This window comes from Mastigoproctus giganteus, chromosome 3 (assembly GCF_048544385.1).
Source record: "Mastigoproctus giganteus isolate SK-2022 chromosome 3, ASM4854438v1, whole genome shotgun sequence".
Taxonomy (NCBI): Eukaryota; Metazoa; Arthropoda; class Arachnida; order Uropygi; family Thelyphonidae; genus Mastigoproctus; species Mastigoproctus giganteus.
The window spans coordinates 25,573,981-25,601,805 of record NC_143577.1 but is presented as its reverse complement, the minus strand read 5'-3'; the positions used below and the strand labels follow the sequence as shown (position 1 = coordinate 25,601,805).

The 27,825-nt window shown below is 35.5% G+C and overlaps 1 protein-coding gene across 1 annotated transcript in view; it reads right to left on the bottom strand.

Annotated features, from left to right (window-relative positions):
* The window catches only part of LOC150087816 (deoxynucleotidyltransferase terminal-interacting protein 2), a 76,450-nt gene that overhangs the window by 17,392 nt on the left and 31,233 nt on the right, over nt 1-27,825 (bottom strand). Inside the window, exons 4-6 of the mRNA XM_090369926.1 lie at nt 22,449-22,538; nt 16,965-17,129; nt 10,132-10,241 (exon numbers count right to left, since the gene is read on the bottom strand). Coding sequence (XP_090226052.1) covers nt 10,132-10,241; nt 16,965-17,129; nt 22,449-22,538 — 365 coding nt within the window. The remainder of the gene's footprint in view (nt 1-10,131; nt 10,242-16,964; nt 17,130-22,448; nt 22,539-27,825) is intronic.

Sequence of the window (27,825 nt, the reverse complement as noted above, 5' to 3'; positions counted from 1 at the left end):
AAGTGCATGCACGGGCATCTGTACGAATACACACACATACACTGAGTGATTACTGAATTATGACCACTCCTATGAAAACTGAATGCGACTCATTGACCACGTGAAGTACAAGAGTGCAGAGTTAGTCGACCAACGTAGGTGTCAATGGTTCAGTAAGTAGTAAAATTCCGAGCGTGATAGGTAAAAGGAAGGATTTATCAGACTTTGATAAAGGACAGATTGTGAGTGCTCGATGAGCTGGTGCCTCGATTTCCCAAACAGCTGAACTGGTGGGGTGTTTGAGAGCTACCATAGTTAAAGTGTACCAGGACCAGCGTCAAAATGGTCAAACAATGACCTGATGGCAAAACTGCAAAGGTCAGTGAAAAGCTGATGATAGAGGCGAGCTCTGGGTCCGACAACTCGTACAGGCGCAGCATTCTTGAAGAGTTGACTACCCAATACAACATGGGCCAACCCGGAACAATATCTGGCATGACCATGCATTGCACGCTTGCACATATGGGCTATACCAGCAGACGATCCCTGTGGCATCCTCTCCTAACCAAGGGTCATCGGCGAAAAAGCCTCGCCTGGCACAAAGAGCATGAAAGTTGGACATTAGAAGGTGTGCTGGTCAGATGAGTCACATTATTTACTCCACACCGTGGATGGTCGTGTATGGATTTGGCGTCAACAACACGAGGCTCTTCATCCATCATGCATGGTATCGTTTGTTTGTTTGTTATTTGGTTTTTAGGAGCATTAGCAACTAAGGCCATACTGCTTGGGGGATATGCGGTGGTCATTCCCTGACCTTTCTGCATCCTCCGTATTTGGTAGTCACGGGCTCAAACCCCGGTCTAATCAAGAAGCATGTGCTATGCACTGCTGCTCCTGCTCACCTGGCTAAGGAGGCGCCTGCATGGTATCAAAAGTGCAGGCGGTTGTATGGTGCGGGGCATGTTTCACCGGCAGGAACTTGGACCCCTGGTGCATGTGGAACAACGTATCACTGGTCTCTGCTATTGCCAACTGCTTGTTGACTGTGTACCCCGCTATGTTACATTTTTTCCTGAATGGCAGTGGTGTCTTCCAAGAAGTTTGTTTGTTTGTTATTTGATTTTTAGGAGCATTAGCAACTAAGGCCATATTGCTCCGGGATATGCGGTGGTCATTTCGTGACCTTTCCGCATCCTTCGTATTTGGTCTTCCAAGATGACAATGTGCCGAGCCATCAGGCACTTGTTGTGCAGGAATGGTTTGAGGAACACAGTTCTGACTTCCAGCATATCGACTGGGCTCCGAACTCCACCGATATCAATCCCATAGAGCACTTGTGGGACATTATGGAAAGGCATATCAGGCATCTGGATACACCAATCACCTCCATACCTGCATTGCTGACCGCATTACACACAGCTTGGTTGGTCATATCTCCCAAATCCAACATCTTGTTGAATCAATGCCACCTCAGATAGCTGCTGTACTGAGGGCAAAAGGAGGACTACGAAGTATTAGGTAGGTGGTTATAATTCAGTGATCACTCAGTGTATAATATACATATATACATGTGTATGTGTCCAGGGCCGTTACTAGCCCGAATGGGAAATCAGGTGCTCTGGGACAACCCGATCACTAACTTTATATTCTTCATTCGTATACTGTTCACTTTCCTCCAAATAACCTTTTTCCACACTCTGGGGATATTAGTTTATATGATGGTAGGAGAGTCTATTTCTATCATTCCTTACCTAATTTTGCATCCTGTTAGCTAAACTGCTATACCTGCCTGTGACCACAAAACGTACACAAAAAATATATAAAGTTATACTACCAAGCCATGTCTTTGCAGCCAGTCACAAGATAGGCTAATAGATTTATCCAATTACAGAAACCACATAAAAAAAAAATCTCATAAATAACAATATATATATATAGTTTCTTTTATAAATATAAAAGTATACAGATATACAAAAGACTGTGTTACATTTTTACTTTATTTCATTATGGACTTGTAGGCACAACACAATTTTATTATTTATTATATCCCTACACATTTATTACACCCTTTTTGTATATCCGTGATGGGATAATCTTGTGTGCAGTTGCATGCACACCACCGTACAATAAAGAAAATGTATTTAAATTGAGTAATCATTATTACTAAATACAGTTGAATTCCTCTGTAACAAAGTGTCAAAATCACTAAAAAAAAATTTTGTCACAGAGAAATTTCCTTACAACTATTGTATGTGCGAACATCATAGGAGAAACAAAACTACACACAAAACAAATAAAAATTACATACATATTCGAATATATTACTGTTTAAAAGTTGTGTAATTTTTTTCTGGGTAGTATAAACAGAAAATTTATCTTTTCAAAAAACACTACATTGAGTGCTTAAAGAAATGTCTCATCCTGACAAAGCGCTTTCAAATTTTTGAGTGGCCCAGGAGATTCCCACATCTGGCAATATAACATAAAAAATTCTGTAAAACCTTAAATGTGGTATCCACTTTGGTAATTAGTTAAAAATTAGAAGTTACAATTTCTGAATTTTATGCTGCAAAGCGAACACAGTTGCTGGTGTTGACTGTCTCAAAATTATTGGTACAAACATTTAGGGGAGGTATGTAACATCTAAAGGAATGTTTGTTGTTGTTGTTTGGTTTTTTTTTTTTAGGAGCATTAGCAACTAAGGCCATATTGCTCCGGGATATGCGGTGGTCATTCCCTGATCTTTCCGCATCCTCCGTATTTGGTGGTGACGGGCTCAAACCCCGGTCTAATCAAGAAGCATGTGCTATGCACTGCTGCTCCTTCCCACCTGGCTACGGAGGCGCCTAAAGGAATGTGAATCGCATAGGAACCCATAACCGGAAACGTCACGGGAAAGTAGTAGCAGAGGCACAAGAAGCAGAAATGACACAAGATAGTAATTAGTAGCAAACATTTATTTGACACAATATTAACAATGCAGTACGAGATGGATGCATTTCATGATGTTACAACAGATGCTCGAAGGTTCCACCACGAGACACGATGCATGCGTGACACCGACGCAGCATGGATTGGCGGACACAGTCGAACACACCTGGAGTTTCTTTGACAGTAGCAGCAGTGCAGACGAGTCTCGCCATGAGATCCATTTCCGTCTCCACAGGCGATTCACACACGATAGATTTGAGGGCCCCCCACAGAAAGAAATCAAGGCTCGATAAATCAGGTGAGCGTGGGGGCCAGGCCAGGCCAGGCAACGAATCCACCACGGCCAATCCATCGACGCCAAAAACGCCTGTTCAAATGGTCACGAACACACCTTCCATAATGGGCAGGTGCCCCATCATGTTGAAACCAAATGTTGTGTCTCACATTTGCTGGAACATCGTCAAGTAACCCTGGTAGAACTTGTTCAAGAAAGATCCGATATTTAGTGGAGTTCATGCGGGATGGTAACAGGTATGGGCCGACTAAGCAGTTTATTGCGAAGCGATGTTGTGCCGCATGGGGGTGCACACCATGTGGGTTGTCATGAGCCCACACATGAGCATTGTGCTGCTTGAATAAGCCTGATCCGTGAACAAAACATAGACTGGAAAATTCAAGTCTTGAACACTTTCTTGGAGAAACCACTGCGCAAAAGCCACACATGCAGGATGATCTTGGGAGAGCAATAACTGAACCCTTTGGAAATGAAAGGGGTGTAGGGAATCGTCGTGCCAGACACGCTGTGCACTGCAACGAGATACTCCTAAGTTAGAGTCAACGGCACATGTGCTGGTAGTAGGATTATTTGGGACGGAATTTAACACACTTTCTTCCATGGTGAGAGTTCACGTCGAACGTGGTCTGCCCGCACTACTCCTGTTACCTCTAAATGACCCATAATCGCACAAATTTTGATGCACACGCGCAAACAAACGGTGGTCCGGTACATGTCTGTCTCAGAAGCGTTCTCCATAAATTCGTTGAGCGTCTCATCCATTGCCCTCTGCTAATCCATATACTAGGTGCATGTCTGCCAGCTCACAGTTCGTATATCGATGCATGCTCTTCGTGCGGCAACTACTGCTTGAACGAGTAAACCAGAAATTTTCCCTCTTGCGAACTGATGAACAGCGCCGTCTACTGACTTACAGTGACGTTTCCGGTTATGGGTTCCTATGTGATTCACATTCCTTTAGATGTTACTTACCTCCTCTAAACATTTGTACCAATATTTTTGAGACACCCTGTATAATTTGCAAAATGGATTACCAGTGTGCTGTATTGATTAAGCTGCCAGACAGCTGGACAGTAACGTTTATACAGTGGTCTGCAAAATTTATATGAACTGAAGAGGCATGCTGGGTTCAAGGAGGATACCTCACACAGAGAAATAAAATTAAAGCCTTATATGAGGTGTGTGTATATATATATATATATATATATATATATATATATATATCCCTCTTTGGCAGTTGGTGAAAAATTAGTAAATGTGATTTCTAAATTTCACATCTGAAGTGCAATGCTTACTAGTGGGTGATATGTCCAAGTTGCCAAACAGGAACAAACAACTATCTGAATATTTATGCAAAATGAAGAGGTTTGACAGCTAAGAAATTTAGTTTAGCTCATTAATGCACACCTTCACTGATAGGGTGCATCCAGGTCTCCAGCATAAAATCTAACATTACATAAAAGCCAACAAGATTATGCATGTGACTGAAAAACAGAATGTAACAGAAAAAAACTAATTGACAGGTATTTCAAACCAATAAGTATGTTGCAGGAAAGGAGTGCCAATAGAGTTTTGACAGCTTTCTTAATCTTTAGCTGGAATTAGTGCCAGTTGCAAGTTTTTGTAGACTTATTGAACAAAAGCCTGGTGCTACCTATGGAATGCATGATGTTATATAATGATATACAGGCATTAAGAAAACACAAGGAAAGTGATCAACTTTTATCAGATTTACAAATGTGATCATTTCCTCAGAGTAAAAAAAAAATGTGGTTATTTTCACTTTGAAAGAAAACTTTAATTGAGACTAATATTATACATTTAGAGGGGAAAAAACATTCACCCTTGCAATTCATTACCATCTTCTTGTGCCCACAATATTATGTCACTAGCATGCTCTTGCATCATGCTGAATGCTCCTCATTTGTTTCATTACTATTAGTTTCATTTCAACAGCAGTATATACAAACAGTAACTCTGAGGAAGGAAAGTAATTACCCCATGATAAAAGGGTTTTTATAGCAAAATATTTGCAAAAAAGTTGGCTGTAATCAGCCTTCTGTATCAAGAATTCTTAAAAAGAAACATGAGACCAGAAATGCCAAATTAAAATCTGTAACAGTGGATTAGTACACAAACACAGGACTGACTTTTAAAAATCTAAGCCTCCATGATTACCAACATGCAAACTCCACAGATGTAAAAGCAAGTCAACTGGGAAGAACATGAATGTAAGGTTATAAAAAGTAAGTGAAAGAACTGTCTAACAAAGAATTGTAATAAGTAGCTTGAAAGCATACTGACACATCACAGGAAACTCACACTAAACAAACACAAGGAAAAAATGCATAATCTGGAATAAAGTTATTAATCAAGCAATTGAGCAGTTCAATTCTATAATAATTTTTGACAAGTCCATATTTAACTTTCATAGACTGGGTGAGAAACAATATGTTCAGTAGACCAAGTGAAACTTATCACTCTGATTGCACTGAATCAACAGTGAAGTTTCCATTGAGCCAGATTGTTTGGGGATTGTGCTGTTAATGATCAAATACTGCCAAAAAAAAAATTTAAAGGAGACCCCCTTTTTACCTATTACCCGAGACTGCTTTCAGGAAAATGAAAACTGTGTTTTACAGCATCATTCCCAATCCTTGCAACATTATAATTCTATCATTTCATGCCGCTTCCAGCAAGTTAATAATTAATCTGTATCAAATACTGTGATACTACAAATTAATCATGTACTTGTATATTTGAGATTTGTAGTACAGAGCGAGTAGTTGCTTAAAAGAAAAGTAACACTGAGAATGAGCATGGGAGTTTCATACAAAACCCTTATAACCAATGCTTATCATGGCAGGAAATAGCTCAGATTCAAAAGAGAATGCTGATTTCCAGGTAATCCTCCAATGGGGCAAAGATAACTTTAATTTCAATCCTACCAAAACTCAGTCCTGTCTTATCTTTCACAAAAAAAAGAGTCTACTGCTCCTATGCTTATCTTCAATGACACTTAGTTTTCTAGACAGAACCATATGTCTATTGGAATATTCCTGACTTCTAATCTCTCTTGGCATAAGCATATCCCAAATACTGCTGCCTCTGCAGCTAAAAAACTGGGTTTTCTCTTTCACTCTTGGTGTTACTATTCTTCCAAACAATTACTTACTCTATATAATCTCAAACCTATCCTACCATGGAATATTGTTCCTACATCTGGGTTGGTACTCCAAAACCGTCTCAAGCTTCTAGATTCCATTCAAAAGAGGGCAGTCAAGTTAATTAATGACCAGTCTCTTACAGAGTCGCTCCACTCTCTGTCTCCTAGATATTCTGCTTCTGCTGCATACCCTTTTTTATTGATAATTCCATGGGCACTGTTCTTCTGAATTTTGCTCCCTCTCTCTCTCTCTCTCTCTTCCAAACCAGCATCATCAGTCTTCTCAACCTTCAGCCAATGAATGGTACTAAATACTACAGGTTCCAATACCTATTGTGTTCAGGGTTTTCATTAAAAAATAGAATGCTACTTTCATGTTATGGGATAGAAAATCACCCCAAAAACCACTATTCATGTCTGGTACCCCGAACAAGGTCATGATTACATCAATATTTAATACACCCCATACTAAACAGGTAAAAGGCCATAATTAAATTTGTTGGTCTACTCCACCCCGAGTGTACCAACAAATTACTAAGCTTTTATAAAGTATCCGCATGCCTATTTCAATGATCTTTTGTTTACTCGTATTATTGTTTTCCTTTTTTTGGTCAACATTAATTCAGAATACTGGTCAGGATGGAAAAGTGTTCATATGGCTTATAATGTATTACTGTGACTTTTTTTCTAAATAAATACAGCTGATCCTGCTTGTGTGACATACATTGCAAAAAAAAAAAAAAAAAAAAAAAGTGCATATACACATGCTATACATGTACATTTTAATACAGCCATCTGGGATAGGTTCCATATAGCTATAAATTTCAATACTTTCCCCCAGTTTGAAACTTATTTTTATCAATACATAGTAACTCCTGAGAAATATACCAACTGTTTGGTACTACACTTAGGGTGGTAGAAAATGGGAAAAAGACCTGGGAGTAATTGTGCAGTCAGATATGGAGTATTCTGAGGACCATTGCAAACAGGCTCCCAGAGCAGGTTATGGGTTATTAATAATGACAATGATATACAGGAATTTTGCTAGTAGGGAAAAGGAGGTAATTATCCCATTGTATAAAGCAATAGTCAGGCCACGCCTTAAGTACTGTGTACAGCTCTGAAGGCCTCATTTTAGGAAGGATGCAGAGTTGCTTGAGCAAGTATACAGAACGGCAACAAGGTTGGTGAGGAGAACAGAGTGGTACTCTTACCAAGAAAGGCTTAAATTCTGCAAATTGCAGCGTCTGGAGACTAGGCACCTGCAAGGTGATCTGATTGAGGTGCTCAACTCTGATGGGATTCTTCCTCTTGCTCAGATTACAAACTTGAGGGGGCATAAATTCAAATTGAGGAAAGACAGTTGTAGAATAGATGTGTGGAAATTTGCCTTTAGCCAGCAGGTAGTTGATTGCTGGAACAAACTTTCCATCTGTTGTTGTAGAAGTGTATAGCTTAAATAAATTCAAGGCGGAACTGGACAAACCTTTAGAGGGAATGAATGCGTGAAATTTTTTTTTTTTGCTGATGCTGCATAACTTTGTTTTCTTGCATCACATGCCTCCACTACTACTACTATGATTATTAAATAACATATTAAAACTACAGGTTATTAAAAAAGTATTGAAATAAAATGTACATAACAAACATTGTTTCATTTTAGATGGCTAATTTTTTTGGAGGTTAGAATCTTCTTGTATTTTTTTAGAAAGATAAGGATGGTTACTTAGCTTGCTTGCCCCCCTTTCTAAAATAAATCTGTAACCACCATCAGATCATCCAGTTTTTTTCTGAGTACACAACTTCTTTAAAGTTTTTACCAAAATTTTAAAGAAGTTTCCATTTTATTTCAAGATTTAATGCTTTCCATTTTTTTTGACACACCATCTTCTTTTGCACCCATGGTTTATAGTAAGGGTAATAAAGAATATGTACATAGAGGAACTGTATATAAATTTCAGAATAAAATATATAACAAATAAAAATATGCAACAGGCACTCACTGGCAACCATAAACTGAAACTACAATGGTAAGAAAGAGTATCAGTTGCATAATGTCAAATTTTTCTTGCACGTAACTTTGAATTTTCATACAAATAGTGGCAGATAAAGTCTCAAATATAGATGTAATTTGAAATGTGCACTGTAAGATGGTGCATTATAGCAAGATGAGCAGTACGTCTAAATAATTACTTTCACAATTTCTGTTATCAACATAATAACAATATTTAATCATTTTTTTAATCAGTTTATAAGAAAATTCAGTCTATAGAGCTAATTATTCCACGTCTAATGCTTGTTTCATAAATAAATTTATGGTGAAGAAATTTATGTGGTCACTAATAAATAATTTATAAAATTTAAAAAATTATCATATTACCATTAGTAGAGGCATACGATGCAAGAAAGCAAGATTATGCAGCATCAGCAAAAAAAAAAAAAAAACGGCTCCCATTTCATCCCCCCATTCGTTCCAAATACCTGTCCAGCTCAGCTTTACAGGAAGTTAATAGCCTAAATTATTATTTAGGTTATCAACTTCTACAATGACAGATGTAAGTTTGTTCCAGCAATCAACCACCCACTGGCTAAAGGCACTCTTCTGCACATCTATCCTACAACTCTTCCATCAATTTGGATTTATGCCCTCTCAGATGATTATTCTGAGCAAGAGGAAGAATCCCATCATATTGAGCATGCTCAAACCATTCAAGGCTTTATACACCTCAATCAGATCACCTCGCAGATGCCTAGTCTCCAGACACTGTAATCTGCAAAACATAAGCCTTTCTTCATAAGAGCAACCCTTCGTTCCATTCACTAATCTTGTTGCCCTTCTCTGTACTCGTTCCAACAGCTCTACATCCTTCTTAAAATGAGGTCTCCAGACCTGTATACAGTACTCAAGGTGTGGACTGACCATTGCCTTATACAAGGGGATAATCACCTCCTCATCCCTGCTAGAAACATTCCTGTATATCATCATTGACAAGACACTATGAGCTACTCTTGCAGACCGTCTGCACTACTCAGAAAACTTCATATCTGCCTGCACAATTACCCCCAGGTCCTTTTCATTCTCTACCACTATCAGTGTAGTAACACAGAGTTGATACGTTATTCTGGGGTTACTGCTTCCCACATGTAGTACTTTACATTTGTTAATGTTAAACTTCATTTGCCACCTCTCAGCCCATCTGCTCAACTTTTCTAGTTCCCATTGCAGCAGCGTACTGTCATTAGTGTCCTTAACAACCCTGCCAACCTTCGTATCGTCTGCAAACTTGGACATTAAGCCTGATATACCATCATCGATATCATTTATAAATTCAGAAAACAACAATGAACCCTGAGGGACTCCACTAATAACATTAGTCCACAAAGAGCAATGTCCATTGATTACCACTCTCTGTCTTCTCTCACCCAACCATCCTTTTATCCATAGCAGCAATTTGCCTCCAATGCCATACTGCTCCAATTTGTGCAGCAGTCTTCCATGTGCAACAGAATCAAAATCCTTCCTACGATCCAAGTACACGATATCAAAATTATTTTTTGCATCCAGTTTCTTTGTGACCACATCATAGTATCCAATCAAATTGGTCAGACAAGACTTCCCCTTAACAAAAAATATTCTTCAACAAAGAGAAAAAAAAAAAAACTCTTAGCTTTGTTCACTCAGCAGAGAATAATCATGCTTTTAATTTGACTAAATTAATATTACAAGTCTGCTGAATATTTTATAATCTTTACTTACTGTTTGAACTGAGCATCAGCTAATAATTCCTCAACAATTGTTCTTTTTCTTTGTTTCTTTGGGATACGAGCATGATAAAAGTCAATGGGTGACTCAATGACAGTTCCTATCTATAAAATGTTCAAAAACAATTTAAATTAATAAAAGTATGAAATCCAGTTAATCTGTTTATTAGACAAACTTATCTATAAATAATATTTATAATCCATTTTATTCCAATAAGTAAATTATTTACACCTTTCCCATGTGAAAAATTTGTTACTGGAATATTATGATAAAAAACTACAAAATTCAAATCCCTGAACAGTTCCCCAATTACAAAACTAAGGTGGCAATGATTTTGAATTCAAATTTGAGCAGGATATTGTGCCTACACAGATTATAAATGTAATTTAACAAGTTGATATTACTTGGTACACTGTAATGCAAGATTTAAAGAACTGAATGGAATATGGATTGATATGGTCATAATAACTGCAAAGAATCATTCACAAATCTTGCAAGAGATTTTGCCTGTGAAGTGATTCACATTTTCAAAAACTTTTACAAGAAAGCAAATGTAGATGAGAAGGTTCTGCTTTTAACTTCCCACATATTAAATGATGCACAATATGATTGCCACAAGAATATATCCCATTTCATCAGCAAATATACCTTTCATCCAATATCTTGGCAAATTCTGTGAATAATTTCATCATAAATAGCATTAAGATAATTTTTCCTCAAAGGTAGATTTATCTAGAATATTTTGATTTAGAATATTTTTTCAAAAACTGTTTGAAAACTGGATCTCTTAACTTGAGCAGGTTTGCTTACCAAAGCAAGAGGGACCCAGCCTTTTAAGTCATTACTCTCTTCTACCGAGGTACAATGCTTAATTAAAAGCAACTAATCTGGCAACTTTTGCCTGCTTTTTTTTTTGGCCAAAATATGTGATGTTATTTTCCCATGTGGGTCGATGCAAAATTTTTTTTCTGCATGGATGGAACATTCTTTTTACAAACATCATAAAAGAGAATACAGCCATCCACAATAAACATAGTAAACATTTTACAGGATTGATGATTCGATTCCATAAGTTCAGCAGTAGATTTGATTTTCTGGCATTTTGAACAAAAGTCCAAATGCCAATTCTGTAAATTTTTTATAGCAAAACTGAACACAAAAAGAATACACTTTCATCCAAAGTCATTAATGGCACAAGAATTAAAGCAAAATACTGTTCAATTTTTTTTTGTTCACTCCAACTGAAATGCTTTCTCATGCTAATGTTATTATAATATTGCAATGTTTTCAGTGAATAAAATCATATTTCCAAGTTCAGTGTCTGAAAAACTAACAGGATTAATGAAATATGCAGTGTTGCTATTAATATTTATGTTATATGAATTAGTATGCACTAAAGATTACAATGGCCATTATACATTTGCACATATGCAAATGTATAAGGCCATTGTAAACCCTCTTATGTGGTGATCCCTCTTTATTTTGGAAGTCAACACATGTTAACCCTGTTACAATAGTACCAGTCTGAATCAGCATTTCCCAAACTCTTTTAGTCACGGAACACTTTTCATTTCACAATATACTTACAGAACACTTATGAAACACAAGTTTAGCGGGAGCCAAAGAACTGTTTGCTCATATTTTATTAAATAAGACGCACTGTGCATCAGGAGCATCTTCATTTCCAACACATGTAAAACCGAAAATTCAAATAACTGTCATCATACTTTCATTTTGGTCTTTTATTAGTTAGTTCCTGTTGTTTCACTTCGGATTTTTGGGGAACAAAAGGCTATAATTATTCATCCTCGCTTCGAAATGTGACAATATTGTGTTCATTTTCATTAATCACAGCTGTAATACTAGAAGTGCTCGCTTCTCATTTTAAAGTTCCTTTTTTCAACCACAAATCCATGGTAATTTATTTTAATAATAATATAGTATTTTGAAATATTGATAATTATCAAAAAAAATTTATACCAGGAAGGGAGTTTAGTTATGATATCGGCTCACTTCCTCCTCTCCTTCAACCCATGTACCCCAAGCTAAATCGCACATTAGATCACTACATTGCTACTTTTTCATAGATGTCATTACCTCTACACATACTTCTCTATGTAAAGTCTGCCAAAATAAAGTGTTCTGCAGTCTATCTGATTATTAGTCTATGTATATTAATCTATCTGTCTATCTGATTTTTATTAGTCGAGTATAACTGAAAAAAAATTATGTTAAAAATTATAATGATACAAAAGTGGCGTACGCTACAAATATGCAAAATTTATTTTATTTTTTTTTAATTATTAATTATGAATTTTTGCAGAGAACTTGTTCACATCTCGAGGAACACAGTTTGGGAAACACTGGTCTAAATAAACATTATTGTTATTTTTGGCGCAAGGGCTGCTCAGGCCATCATCATCAGCCATTTTCAATCCACAGCAGGATGAAGGCCTCTCCAGCAACTTTCCAGTTCCTTCTGTTTTGTGCAATGACCATCCATTTACTACCCACAAACTCATGAATTTCATCTATCCATCTCCGCTGTTGTCATCCAGGTTTTCTTCTAGCTCCTCTTGGGTACAATTCTGTTATTTTCTTAGTCCATCTGTCATCATGTCTTCGAGCTATGTGTCCTGCCCAAGACCATTTTAGTTCTTTCGTTTTGATAAGAATGCCCTTTACTTGAGTTTGCTGCCTAATCCACGTGTTTCTCTTCTTATCTAGCAGTCTGATTCCCAATATAATTCGTTCCATTCTTCGCTGTGTAGTTCTTAGCTTCTCTTCCATTCTTTTGGTGAGTGCCCAAGTTTCACTTCCATAAGTCATGGTGGGAAGTATACATTGGTTCATTATTTTACGTTTCAGACAAAATGGGATATTGTTCTTCAGTATGTGACTATATTTCCTGAATGCTATCCATCCAAAATTTATTTTCTCTTGACTTCCAGCCATTTATCATTATTACAGCTAATAACTTGTCCCAGATAAGTATATGACTCCACCTTTTCAATTACTGCTCCTTCAATCATTATGTCCCTTTCTGTGGCATACTTGTTCATCATTACTTTTGTTTTAGCCGTATTCATCTTTAGTCCAAAATCCTTACTAACTGTGCATAACTGATTAAGATTTTCCTCTTAATTCTTTGGGATCGTGGCTTATGACCACAATGTCATCTGAAAATCGTAAATGGTTTAGGTACTCTCCATTCACACTGACTCCTTTTGCGACCAGTCTAATCTTCTGAAAGCTTCCTCAAGGGCAGCAGTAAACAGCTTCGGAGATATTGTGTCTCCTTGTCAAACTCCTTTTTCAATTTTAAATTTCCTACTGTCTTTGTCTAGTCTAATAAAGGAGGTAGCGTTCTCATATATTTTCTTCAAAATCATAATATACGGAGTATCTATGCCTTGTCTTTCCAGTGCCCGAAACATTGCCTTATGCTGTATGGAGTCAAATGCCTTTTCATAATCCCCAAATGCCAGGTATAATGGTGTTTTATATTCATTTGCTTTCTCCATTAGCTGTGATATTACATGATGGTGATCCATAGTTGAGAATCCTGTACTAAAGCCAGCTTGCTCTTTTGGTTGATTCTCATGAAGTATTCTTTCTAATCTGTTAGTAATGACCCTTGTGAACAACTTGTAGATGTGGGATAACGAGCTAATTGGTCTATAATTTCCAATTTCTGATTTATCTCCTTTCTTATGCAGCAAAACTATGATTGCATTATTCCACTGCTTAGGGGTCATACCTTTTCTAATGCATTTTGTGAAGAGCCTTTCCAGTTTTTGTGTTATGTCTCTTCCTCCCAATTTTAACAACTCTACAGTAACTTCATCTTCCTCCGGGGCTTTCTGATTCTTAATTTTCTTCAATGCATGTTCTACCTCATCAGGAAGAATATCGGGTATGTCATATGTGTTGCTAATTTGCGATCCATCTTCCCCACTGCTGGCATCATTTCCTCGCTCCCTGTATAATTCTCTATAGTAGTCTTCTGCTATTTGAATTATGCCTTCTCTGCTATTTATAAGTACACCATTGCTATTCTTCAGTTTCAGTATCATTTGTCTTTCTATATTACTGCTCGTGGCTGTTGATTTAAGTCCTTTGTTTTCCCTTAATGCTTGTTCTACTTTTCTTGTGTTAAATCTTCTTATGTCCTCTCTGAGTCTCTTTCTAATGGCATTGCATAACTCGGTATACTCAATTTTCTCCTTGTCAGTGTTTACCTTGCTCTTCATTTGTCGCCTTCGGTTCATCATAACATGTTTCTTGACTAATAATTTTTCTTTCTTGGATTTCTTTTTCCCTATAGGTTTCTTGGGCTTTATGACTTTCAGAAAGTTGTAATATTCCTCGTTGATATCTTGGTCCTGAGCAGTCTGCAGAAGCTCAAACTTGTTCTTAAATTCCAGTACATAGTGCTTTTTCTCCTCTTCTGTTATCTCAAAGACCTTTGTATTATTTACTGGAATCAGTTTTTTCCTTTCCTTTCTTACATCTATATATGAAGTGTACATCTTACCATTCCAACATTTACCTTATTCAGGACGGTAACATTATTTCGGCTTATAGCCAAAAAAACATGGCTCAGGCCATATTGCGCCTTAAATAAATGTGAATGATGACTAAAGTGTACAGTGTAGATGAAAAACATGGCATTTTTCGTAAGTTATCATTTTCAGTAAAAAAAAAAATAAGTCAGTAATAAATTCCACATCAAAACAACATGGGATATGATTTTAAATATATTTTTTTTCCCTTTCGGTTCTATTTTTCAGTAAGCCAGCAAACTTCATCATTTCCACATATTAATTTAGTCACCAAACTTTTCTGATCATGCCTCATTTATGCGCAAACATATTTTTGCAGGCTAGTAATAATAATGTTTAATAGTAACCACTTAAAATTGTTAACAAGAATAAGAATATAGTAAGAATATTCTTACAAAATTCTTATGCTATAGTAAGAATATCCTATAGTAAAATAGATGAATACAGTAAAATTAAACTCAAATAAAAAAAATAATAATAAAATCAGGGCGAAATGTGAATAAATATGACGTTTTCAAGAAAATATGATCCCATTCAGTGTTTTTACACTGAATGGAATCATGTATGTGGTCTTTATAATCTGCAGAATTTTAATACTCTACAGGTCAACTAGAGTTTGATGTGCTCGATGGTGAATAACACTTGATAAAATAAATATCCCATATCACTGATATTTTGACAGCAAGGACAATGCAAGCAACTACCAAAGGTTCCATTTTTTAGGAACACCGAATTTCAGACTGATGACAGGCCTCTACAGGAGTTTGAAGGAGTGAAAGAGAAAAGGAAAAAAAAAAAAAAAAAAAAAAAATTGAAACAAATTTAATACAATTTGTTGTTCAGTAAAATCATTCATTGTAAAATGTGATGTAATGCATAAAACACTTTCTATTCAAATACATACTAATTCAAACTGACTGCATATAAATGGGTTATCATGCATTACAATGTCGAGATGAGTCACTAAACATGTTGCAACAAGTTTCAACTTACTATTGACACCACAACTTCAAGATACAAAATCAGTTCCTGAATGTTTTGATCACACCTTATAAGAAAGTCATTTCAATGCAAACTGAAAAGACAGACTTTTAATTAAGAGACTATATGAAAAGACTTTTTTTTCATTACAAACTTACATTTCCAGAGGGGGAAAAAGGATGATTCTATAACTTTTCAACAATCTATCACCTCTAAGCTTATAGCCAAAAAAAGTTGACTTCTTAAGTGCCTGCAAGACCTCAACCCTCTATTAGATTTTCACATTTATGTACCAGCATTTAAACTAACAAGCTGCACCAGATCGGCATAAGTTTTTACAACAAACAAAATGCAATCAAACACCAGAGTGAACAGTGCAATACAGACAAATGAAAGAGATCGGTCTTGACAGAGACTTTCCAAACGTCTTTCTGTCTGTCTGTCTCTCTCTCATACACACTACCTGGCTTGGTATTCCTCTACTTAATAAACAGCGCTTCAAATTCTTGAAAAGGTGGAGTTGGTTATGCGTATGAGTAATACAACCATGTGAAAAGACTTTTTTCATCACAAGCTTACATTTCCAGAGGGAAGGAAGAAAAGGTGACTCTATAAACTTTCAACAGTCTATCACCTCTAAGCTCTTAGCTGAAAAAAGTTGCTTTCTTAAGTGCCTGCAAGATCTCAATCCTCTAGTAGATTTTCACATTTATGTATTGCATTTAAACTAACAATCTGCACCAGATTGGCACAAGTTTTTACAACCAACAAAGTGCAATCACTTTGTTGGTTATAAACAGTATAAACAATGAAATACAGATAAATGAAAGGAGCAATACTGTCACTGCACACTAAAACAGTGGTCAAAGAAAATGACTTGAATTTCAGACAAGCAAATGGATCACATTTAGAGAACCTAATTTAGAAACACAAATAGATTTATAACAAATGACACCTCATAATGTTCATAAATTTATGTCATGAAATATTTTTATGGAATACAAACTACAAAATATCATGGCACTTGAGTGGAAACAATAGAGAAGGCATCTGAATGCAATATAACCTATGGGAATTTTTGTGGAGAACATGCTGAACCTCTCATAAAACGTTACCATTACCTTTTAATAAAATTATAACCTTTCATATAAGTGTTAAATTTTATTTTTTCAAGCACTCTACATAATAGTATTAATTTTATACATGGAAGGAGTTAAGAAATACTTTAAAACCCAAGGTGTGTATCTCAGAAATTATCATTTATAGACTAGTAATACTTACTTGGAAATATTTGGGTAACTCCTTATGGTCATTCTTTTTATAAAACTGTTTTGGATCAAGGACATGTCTCATCTGGAGAACCATAAGATCATTTTTCCTTTCTTCTGTTAATTCAGTTGCAGGTAGGTTATACCAGTTTGGTCCCTTTGATTTTTCCTTTTCTTTCTAAAATTGTAATCATCTTAAATTACATTAACTGATTTACAATAAATGTTTCATATAAATACAATTAAATTATGACAGCCTTCTCTTCTTACAAGGTACATTTCGATTAAATGAGGTATTTTTCTATACAGAGAATTATCTTATTTAGTTTAAGCAGAACAAACAATGCTTTGCTGCTAATATACAGTTTTATTTGAAACACCGCCATCATTTTATTTTAAACATCTATATAAAGATGTTCAATCAGCATACATTCAAGAATACTTTCTGGGCAATTTACAATAAGAGGCAGCTGAAATTTTGCTGTGCTATTTCAATATAGCATGTAGTACATAAAGAGAAATACTGGCCTGAAAGTTCTGATTCAGTGTCCTAGATCACCTCAGATCGTAAATGGTTTAGGCACTCTCCATTCACGTTGTGACATTTTTTGCTATTCCTACTCTGCCATTGCATTTATGCCAGGATTAAATGCTCACCAGGACAATTCAACACTGTCATTCTTCTAAAACAATGTGACACTAGTGTGGCTTTATAGCTCAGGGACATTATCATGCTGCTACATGCATTTCCAAAGAATTGCCACAGCATAGTAATTACGCTGACATTTTGGACAACTATATTCTACCTAAACTGCAGAAATTCTTTGAAAATGCACATAGCACCATACTGATGCCATGAGCCACAAAGCAACACAATTAAGCACATTTTTTGAGGAGCAAGTTGTTGTTGAATTGTTCATAGGATTCTAGATAAACCTGAATGGCATATCCCTGTTTCTGTCTATTTGCTGTTTATTTGCAGAGACACCTAATGGAATGCTGAACTAACTCACTCAGTGACTCGCTTTGGGAATGGTTGATCCCTCTCTGCAGGTATTCTTGGCAATTGGATCATTTCTTGATTGTTGTATCATCCTTGTGCTTGCATATTTTCCCAATATCAGCAACAAATGACTTTTGAAAATTCAAATAGAGAAGGGAACAACAGATGATCATAAAGGCTTCAATTTTCAACTGCTTCCAAAGTTCTACACTGTGTGACCCCCACTTGCTGCTACTGATGTTTCCTTGACATTTTTTGCTATTCCTACTCTGCCAGCAATTTCACAGGTGTTTGGGGGGGGGGCAATATTTTTAAGAGTACTGTATATATATATATATATATATATATATATAAATAATAGCAGCAAAAAGATTACATAATTACAAATTCTGGGCCTTGATTGATGATGTTGAAGTCCACTGAAACTGGGTCATACTGAAACATCCAACACCCATCTCCATTGAAAATACATTCAATACATTTGGGCAATTTACAATAAGAGGCAGCTGAAATTTTGCTGTGCTATTTCAATATAGCATGTAGTACATAAAGAGAAATACTGGCCACGTTCTGATTCAGTGTCCCAGATCACCTCAGATCGTAAATGGTTTAGATACTCTCCATTCACATTGTGACATTTTTTGCTATTCCTACTCTGCCATTGCATTTATGAAAGGATTAAATGCTCGCCAGGACAATTCAACACTGTCATTCTTCTAAAACAATGTTTTAGAAGAATGACAGTGTTGAATGAATGACAAGAATGACAAGAAAATTAGGACCTTCTTGACAAGTCTGGAAGAAGTCTTTGCATGATGACATTTCATTGCTTCTGCTCATCCACGAGACTGGGTGGCACAAATTTTGCACAGACCGTCCTTTTCCTTAAATTTTCATGCAGAATTTGACAAATCATTGCTTATTCATAAAACAACTCATCAGAGACATCTCATTCTGAGACGTCAAATGATGATCTCTTGTCACAATTTCATTTGCTCACAGCCACATAATAAAGAGGCTATGTCTGACACGTGCAATGATATTTTAATATTAATTTATGTAATATTAATTTTATTACATACTGATTTATTTAATTCATAACTTATATTAAATATTACTTTATAAATATAATTAAATTTGTTATACTATTAAAATTAAAGAAGTATATATAATATTAAATATCATATTAATTCTTTTTTTTCAAGTTAAATTATGATTTTTTAAACTTCCTCCTCTATATTGCTATAGTATCACTGCAAATACCAACCATCATCAACATTTCTTCTCTTTTTAATAGGCACGCTGTAAGCAAGTATCATGTACTAACCAGAATTCACTTTTCAAATTTACTGTTTGATTGTAAATAAATTAATAAAGAATGTAGAAACATACTGATATAGCCAATTATATATGATTATGGTTATTAAAAAAACAACACATTAGATAGGAAATTTTTTAAATTAATTTTAACTGTAATCCACATTTTTTTTCAATAAAAGTTTCAATGTTGTACAAGCATTCAAAACCCTTTCAAATGATTTTTAAGTGTATGAAAACCTCAAATAGCCAGATCAGAATAGGGGGATGTTCTAAGATCTGAGACTCAAATTTTGCAATGATCCTGGGGCCACCTCTTTGTTCTGATAAGATTTAAGTTGGCTTTTGACAAGAATATGACAGAGGTCACTATTTATTCTTTCATTTTTGTTTAAAGGATCAATCATTATAGAATCAAAATAATTCCAAATAAACAAAAAATAATTCCAAAAATACTCAAAATAATCTCTGATTATTAAAAGATGGTTGTTGTTGGTATTGGGTTAAGTGACACAAGGGTTACTGAGGCCAAATTGTGTCTGTTCATAGTTTATTTGCATGACCATATTCTTATAGTTGTTAAATTATATGCCGCTGTATAGGCCAATGCATTTTAAAGAGACTAAAAGTTGTTCTATGTTTGTATCATTTCCTAAAAATTTGAGATCCTCATCTCAAATTTGAGATATTCAACATGGTTGAACATCTCAAATGAGTTATCGTGAAATGTGTTGGACCAGATAGTTGAATGTAAAGGACAGTCAACCAGAAAATGACGAGCTGTAAGTTGGCTGTGACAGGATGAACACTGAGGTGAGTTTTTGCCCAATAATGGGAAGAGGCGAGAATGATGAGTGTGTCCAATTCTAAGTCTTGCCAATACCACTTCCTCTCGTCTGTTTCGTTGGAAGCCAGAGAGCCAGAGCTTTGGATTTTGTTTTATCTGGTAAAGTTTATTATTGGTGTTACTTTTCCAAATCTGTAACCATTTATTGTAGCAGTATTAATTAATAATGTAAGGGACCTGTGGATCTTGTGAAAGAGCCGGTGGAGGATGTTTAGTGGCAAGGTCAGCACTTTCATTTCCCAGAATGTCAGAATGGCCAGGGATCCAGTAAAAACTGATTGACTGATTGGACATGCTGCAGGAGAATAACTGGGAATGAATGTCTTTGAGGATAGGATGGGAGGATGAGAAAATTCTGCCTTATGGCAGAGAAAGCACCTAGGGAGTCACTATAAATTATAGCAGGTGAGATGGAACACTCAATAATCTTACTAAGTGCTAACTTCCTAGAGTATAGTTCAGCAGTGAAGACAACACATGCTAACAGTAGTGTCGATGTAATTGTATATGAAGGAAAAATATTCATAGCACTTACCATTTATCGGTTTTCAATCCATCAGTATATATTTTACAGGCATGGGAGTTCAGAGTAGTGTGAGCTGAGTGTAAATGTCTGATATTTTCTTCCTCTTGCTCAGATTATGAACCTGAGGGGGCATCAACTTCCACAACAACTAATGGAAATTTGCCTTTTGCCAGCAGGTAGTTGACTGCTGGAACAAACTTCCATTTGTTGTTGTTGTTGTGGAAGTTGATAGCTTAAATAAATTCAAGGAGGAACTGAACAAATGTTTAGAGGGAATGGATATGTGAATGTTTTTTTTTTTTTTTGGGCTGATGCTATATAAGCTTGCTTTCTTGCATCACATGCCTCGATTACTACTAATACTATATTGCAGGAAGTACAACAGTATTCTTCCCCCAATGGAGAAAATTAAAGGATGGAAAGAAGAACTTTTAATATATATGAGATCGAAGTATCTGTTTGAAATTAGTTGCAGATGGAAATCAGATATTTAGTGATGACTGTATCACTTCACATGTGATAGATATTCACTCGGGAATTAAAATAATTTGAGTGTAAAAATTATATATCTTATTTCAGTTACCATAGACCAATAATTTTAGTGTTATTATAATATATTTTATACAAATTATTTCATTGTACACTAGTACAATGAAAAATTTAATTCATTGCATTTCATTGTACTGAAATTATTTTTTCAATAAAAATAATGCCGCAATACTTTTTTTATTTTACTGTACCAGTTTCATAATGAGTTCCTGTAGTAAAGATGATTTTAACGGCTGATGCTGTGACATTATCAGTAACACTATCAGTCCCAGAGTTGAGTGGCAGAAACTCATTATGTACCTGGCACAATTTTTTGCATTATTTTTAAAAAAAATTTTGTTGGCTGATGCTGCATAAGCTTACTTTCTTGTATCGTAAGCCTCAACTAATGCTAATATTTGCTGTGACCTCCAAGATCAGGCAAGGTTTACTTATGTAGTTTGTGGTGCAGGTACGAACATATTGTAATGTTTCTGCATTCAATGCAGAGATTAATTTTTCTATTATCTGGCATTGATTGCACTTGATAATCTGCTCTAGAGATCAATACCTCACTCTGTCATAGTGTGGTTTTGATAGATATATGTTTAGCAGGTGGTACAGTGAAACTGTACACCGTTGCACTGTACTGCACTGCCATTTGCTAAATGCATACCAACACTCATACACTTTTGGTGGTGAGATCCTGTTTGCTCACCATTGCTGGTGAACTGATTTTGACACTAGCCAACTCACATGGCTTTATAATTATTTTCTACATACACAGCACGTGACCTCTTTAATTTACATATTTTTGCACATGGTGCATATCTCCATGGTCTTTAGTAGAATATGAGATCCATGGCTATTAGTGTAGAATAAAACTGATTCTATAATTTCACTGTTTTCTGAATGTCATGAAGCAAGATTTATGGATTTGCCTTCGTAATAGCATCTTCATGACCAAAGATAATAGAATTGTTAATTATAATCAAATATAAAAAGTCCTTAACCTTTTTTTTTTTTTATGTCAGAAAGTGTCTTATAGAGTCATTAACATTGTAACATACCTTAGCTCTGCTGTTCAACTAAAAAAAGCATTTCTACATTATTTATTATACTGATTTTAATGTCTGTCCATTACTTAAAAAAAAAAAAAGTTTTGTTTTGTTTTTTCTGAAGAAATAAAATTAAATGTCTTATTTCAGAAATTCTCAAAACCAAATGTTATGGTTTGTAAATATATTTTTTATAAGCAAACAAAATTTAATCTTACCTGTCTTTCTTTTTTAACCCTTCTAAGACTTCCTGGACGAGGAACAGCAAATTGCTTTTCAAAATTGGAAGGAATAGCACTGTTCATTAACTTAAAAGGAAAAAAATCACTGTTTACTTTCTTTTTTTTTATCTTAAAGTTAATGTAGAATTATTTCATTACTGAAAACTACTTCATAAATTTAGTAAGACATGTAAAAATACTTTAAAATTTTCTAAGCCTAGCAGAACCTGTCACTGCTCTCCTTGGCACAAGAGCCATATTAGCTAACAATGTTACGTAAAGCAGCGACAAACAGTAAAGCAGAGACAGACAGTCAACCAGTAATTTACACTAAGATTTGGAAAGTGCTTTTTCTTTTTAATTAATTTCATTATTAATTTCTGTTCCAAGTATAACTGTCAAGTTCAATGTCCTTATATGTGGAAATTAACGAATTCTAATAAGCAATTAAACAACACTGCACTCCACATAAATTTTAAAGGAAAAAAATGATAGTTTATTGAAAAACACGCTGAAAAGAAAATTTTACAGAAAGATTCCATAACCCAACTGAGGCCAATTTGATGGCATTTCAATATCCTTATGGATGTTATTTTCAAGTCTAGAGGAAGAAAAAATAAAATGACCATAGAACTAGTTATATAAAACACTTCACTATTTTTAAAATTAAAAAATTATGTGAATTAAGAGGGTGAAAAAGTTGCAAAAATATGCTGTGACAGGTGGTGAAGATACGTTATGCTATTTTTAATCACTATGAAATAATGCAATAATTATGAAATTGTCATTGTCAAGTCTAAAAAAAATAAACTGAATTAGGGAAAGTTTTAATAAATGCTGTATTTTTTTACGAATGAAATAAATTTAGTGAATTAGGAAAGAACACTGGTTACAAGAAACCATGTGTTGTATTTATTTATTTAGAAAAACTTATGTGGATTGGGTGCTATGACTTGAAAATGACATCCACAAGTATTTCAAAATGTCAAATTGTCCTCTAAATAACTAGGTTATTGGAATGTTTTCCAAGTTTTTCTTTCTAGCCTGTTTCAATCATTTTTTGCCTTTAAAATTTACAAAGTGAAGTGTTGTTTAATCGCTTATTAGAATTATATATTTTATTACACAACTTATTACAATTATATATTTTATTACATAATTACAATTATATATTTTATCACATAATTACAATTGTATATTTTATTACATAATTACAATTATATATTTTATTACATAACTACAATTATATATTTTATTACATAACTGAATCGGGTATACAGGGATTTAATTCAGGATAAGTCTTGAGGCAGGTGACTATTTATGAGGGCCATTCAATAAGTTATCTATCTTGACTATAAATATGCTCCACATATAAAAAAAAATATCGCAGTTTTATCACATTCTCATATAGTCTCATATATGTCTGTATCTTGTTTATGCAGGTCCATCTCAATACAATGAAGTATGGAAGAAGAGAAACGAATGAAAATATATAAACCAAAGGAAAAATGGATGTCACAAAACTGAAGCATCAAGACATCAAATTTCTGACAAAAGGAAATAGCCAAACATCAGTCAAGACTGCATGACAGCTATGCTGATGATACCCCTTCTGAATATCAAATAAAATTTTGGTCTAAGCAGTTTAAATGGGGTCAAGAATCCACAGAATATGAGACCTATTCAGGCCAACCAACAGAAGTGAGAACTCCAGAAATGTGCCAAACAATTGAAGGCCTGATTATGCAGGATAAACCTATTAAAGTGTCTATGACTGCCAGAAACAATAATATTTCTGAGGGGTTCAGTACTGTCTATCCTCAATGAGCATTTGGCCATATTAAACATCAGTTCTCTCCAGGTGACAAAAATGCTTACACCTCTTCAGACAGTGCCAAGCTCAAATTTGTGAAGAAAATTTATATATGCATGACACAGATCCACAAGGGTTTCTTTCAAGAATTGTAACTAGTGATGAAATGTGGATTCATCATTGGGATCTGCAAAAAAACTAGTCTGTGAAATGGAAACACCATGGACCACCACTGCCCAAAAATTCAGACTCGATTCTCTGCTGGGAAAGTCATAGGGAAGAATTATTTTCATAAACTACATGCCACATAAGTAAATAATCACTGGAGATGCCTACTACTGCTCTCAAAAATTTTAAGAGGGCCCATGAATAGAGAAGAGGAAACTGGCATGAGGTATCCTGCTTCTTTATGATGATGCACTGTACACAAGTCCCATAAAGCAATTGATATTTTGAGAAATTCCAGAAGTTAAACCACTTATCCTACAGTCCAGACCTGGTTATCCCCCCTCCCATTATTTCCTCTTCGGATATCTGAAGAAACACTTGTGTGGGTATGCATTTTTAAGTGATGACAATCTCAAAAAAGCTGTAAATTGCTTTTCAAAGATAGACTTTTTTTTCAAATATTTTTTCATTGTCCACAAAATGGAGAACCAAGTGGACATATACTGAAAAAAAAAAAAAAACTATGTTGTTTCTTTATTACTGGTATAAAAAGTTTTGAGTGTCCCTTGTATGAACCAGGAAGGTCAAATAAGTAGCCATCCTGTAAAACAAGATGGCCATAATATTATGTAGAAAATATAATGACATATATCATATAACTATAAGACTAAAGGTATTAGAAGGAACTGACCAAAAATATTGTGAACTGACAACTCTCTTGCACATCAATACTGGTTCATATATACCAGTATAAATCTGGTGGATCTGCCTGTACTGCAGAAGCAATATATTAAAAGGTAGTAGAGGAATGGACTGGAACTTGGAGACACTTTCAATGTGAGATGGTGGTTGGATGCACATCAGTAACCTTTTTTTTTACATGCAAATGCAACTCATTTAAACTGTGTGAAACCCACTGTGGGAGATTTAAAGATGGCAGACCCCAAGTGATACTTAAAGGATAAAAAAAATGTGCAGCCTCACAAACTCAGAAATTAAGGATGACAAACCAAAGTGATACTTAAAGGATAAAAAAAATGTGCAGCCTCACAAACTCAGAAATTAAGGATGACAAACCATAGAGAGGGTAGATTATGGCTCACCTATATCATATGCAGAAAACATCGCTAAGTAGGTCCAAGAGGCTACAAGAGCATCCAGCAGTATGTCAATCATCCATAGGACATTACATAGCCTTGGGTTTAATGACAAGGCTGAGCTAACTACACATGAGCCAACTATCATGGTCACCAGTGCAAAATTGCATCTGGAGTGGCGTCACTCCAGTTGGAAGTTGCATAAAATGCTATAGAGTGACGAATCTCACTGTTTCATTACAATGGAGGTGTTTAGGTGTGGAGAATGCCTGTAGAGAGAGCTTCCTGTCAGAGCTTAATCACATGACCATAAAGTACAGGGGAGGCAGTCTGTGTTATGATACTGTTACAGTTGGTTCACCATTGTGACCTTTGAACAATTATGTGCTACCTACACTATAACAGCATATAGAAATGGGTCCTGTCAGCATTAGCGAGCCAGTGTACCACGATATACATTGAGAGCCATACAAGAATTTTTTGTGGGTGGCTCTGAATCTGGACCTTGATGGAACTGAATTATGGGATGAACTGGAGCACTGTTCGTCCCATAGTTCATAAAGTCCAAAATGTCATCCTTCCAAAGCAGCTGCTTTGCAGAAGCAATGGAAGCAAATTTCAAATAACACTTACTGGAAGTTGGTAGAAACTATGTCCAGAATGGCTGAGGAATTTTGAAACTAAAGTATTTTTCCCAATTACTGATGTGTGGTAAAATAATTTTGGTCATATTAGTATAATATAACAATATATCATTAAAACATGAAAAACACAAATCAATTTTCCATGGTTAGATATGGCTGCTTAACAATTTAACTTGCATTATTCTTCTTGAGATTTAGTTAGATATGTTATTACAAAATTAAAAGAAAAGGAGAAAGGGAAGCAAATTTCACTACACGTGAGAGATCAAGATGAAAAGAGATAACCCTTCAGTTCAAAAATCATATTCCAATATAAAAGTACCAGTAGAATGATTCAGATTCAAACTACATGCATAATAAGCAAGATGAACAGCAATCACCACATGCAGAGCATGATGAGCTTATAAGTGAGGCAAAAATAAATTTCCAACAAAAAGTCAGTTTTGTGTAGTGTTACTAGGTCTATTAAAAAAATCAGACCACCTACTGTGTTTTGTAATAATAATAATTATTATTATTATAATAAAAGGGGTTTGATAGCCAAGTGGTTATGACATCAACGCACCAACTGGCTGACTTCAGTTAAGAGTGCCACTACAGTGAGAAGCAGAATTCCGAAAGTAGCTTCATTGGATATGCCACCCAAAAGCCGAAGTGATAATCAAGATTGGAAGTGTGCCATCTGGTGCTGCTCCTAATAACTAACACCCATCACTAGGTGCATGCTAAAGCTGAACAGGTCCACCTCCATAGCACATTAAGATGTCAAATAAAAGCACTGAACATATACCATTCAATTTGGCACAGGATAAAGTCACTTGTGAACTGTTCCCTCCCCCCTATGGCTACCAACAAGGAAAGGGAAAAACCATCCATCCAACCAACTAAAAGCAAAGCTAAATCGAGGGAACACAGAGCCATAAATACCTATACAGTTCCAGTACTAATGCACTTCTTTGGGATCATAAAGTAAACTAAATCAATCTGGGGGAAATCATGAGAAGGACCAGGGCAATGACAATGTTGTTGTTTGGTTTTTAGGAGCATTAGCAACTAAGGCCATATTGTTCCGGGGATATGCGGTGGCCATTCCTTGACCTTTTCGCATCCTCCGTATTTGGTGGTCATGGGCTCAAATCACGATCTAATCAAGAAGCGTGTGCTACGCACTGCTGCTCCTGCCCACCTGGCTACAGAGGCGCCTCTCAATGACAATGAAGAGCTATCAACACCATCTGAGGGCAGTTGGCAAGAGACTGACCATAGCCCAGAAAGAAGAAATTAACAGTCGTTATTGAATAAAAGAATAAAGTGAGTAAGAATCTAAAGGATTATTTCCAGGAGAAACACTATGCCAATCTGCCAGGCACTAGGCCATAAGAAGATAGTAATAGTAATAGTGGCATGTGATGCAAGAAAGCAAGCATATGAGCTTATCCAGCATCAGCCAAAAAAAAATTCACACAACCATTCCCTCTAAATGGTTGTCCAGTTCCTCCTTAAATATATTTAACCTATAAACTTCCACAACGACAGATGGAAGTTTGTTCCAGCAATTAACCACCTGCTGGCTAAAGGCAAATTTCCGCTCATCCATTCTACATCTGTCTTTCCTCAATTTGAATTTATGCTCCCTTAGGTTCGTAATTTGA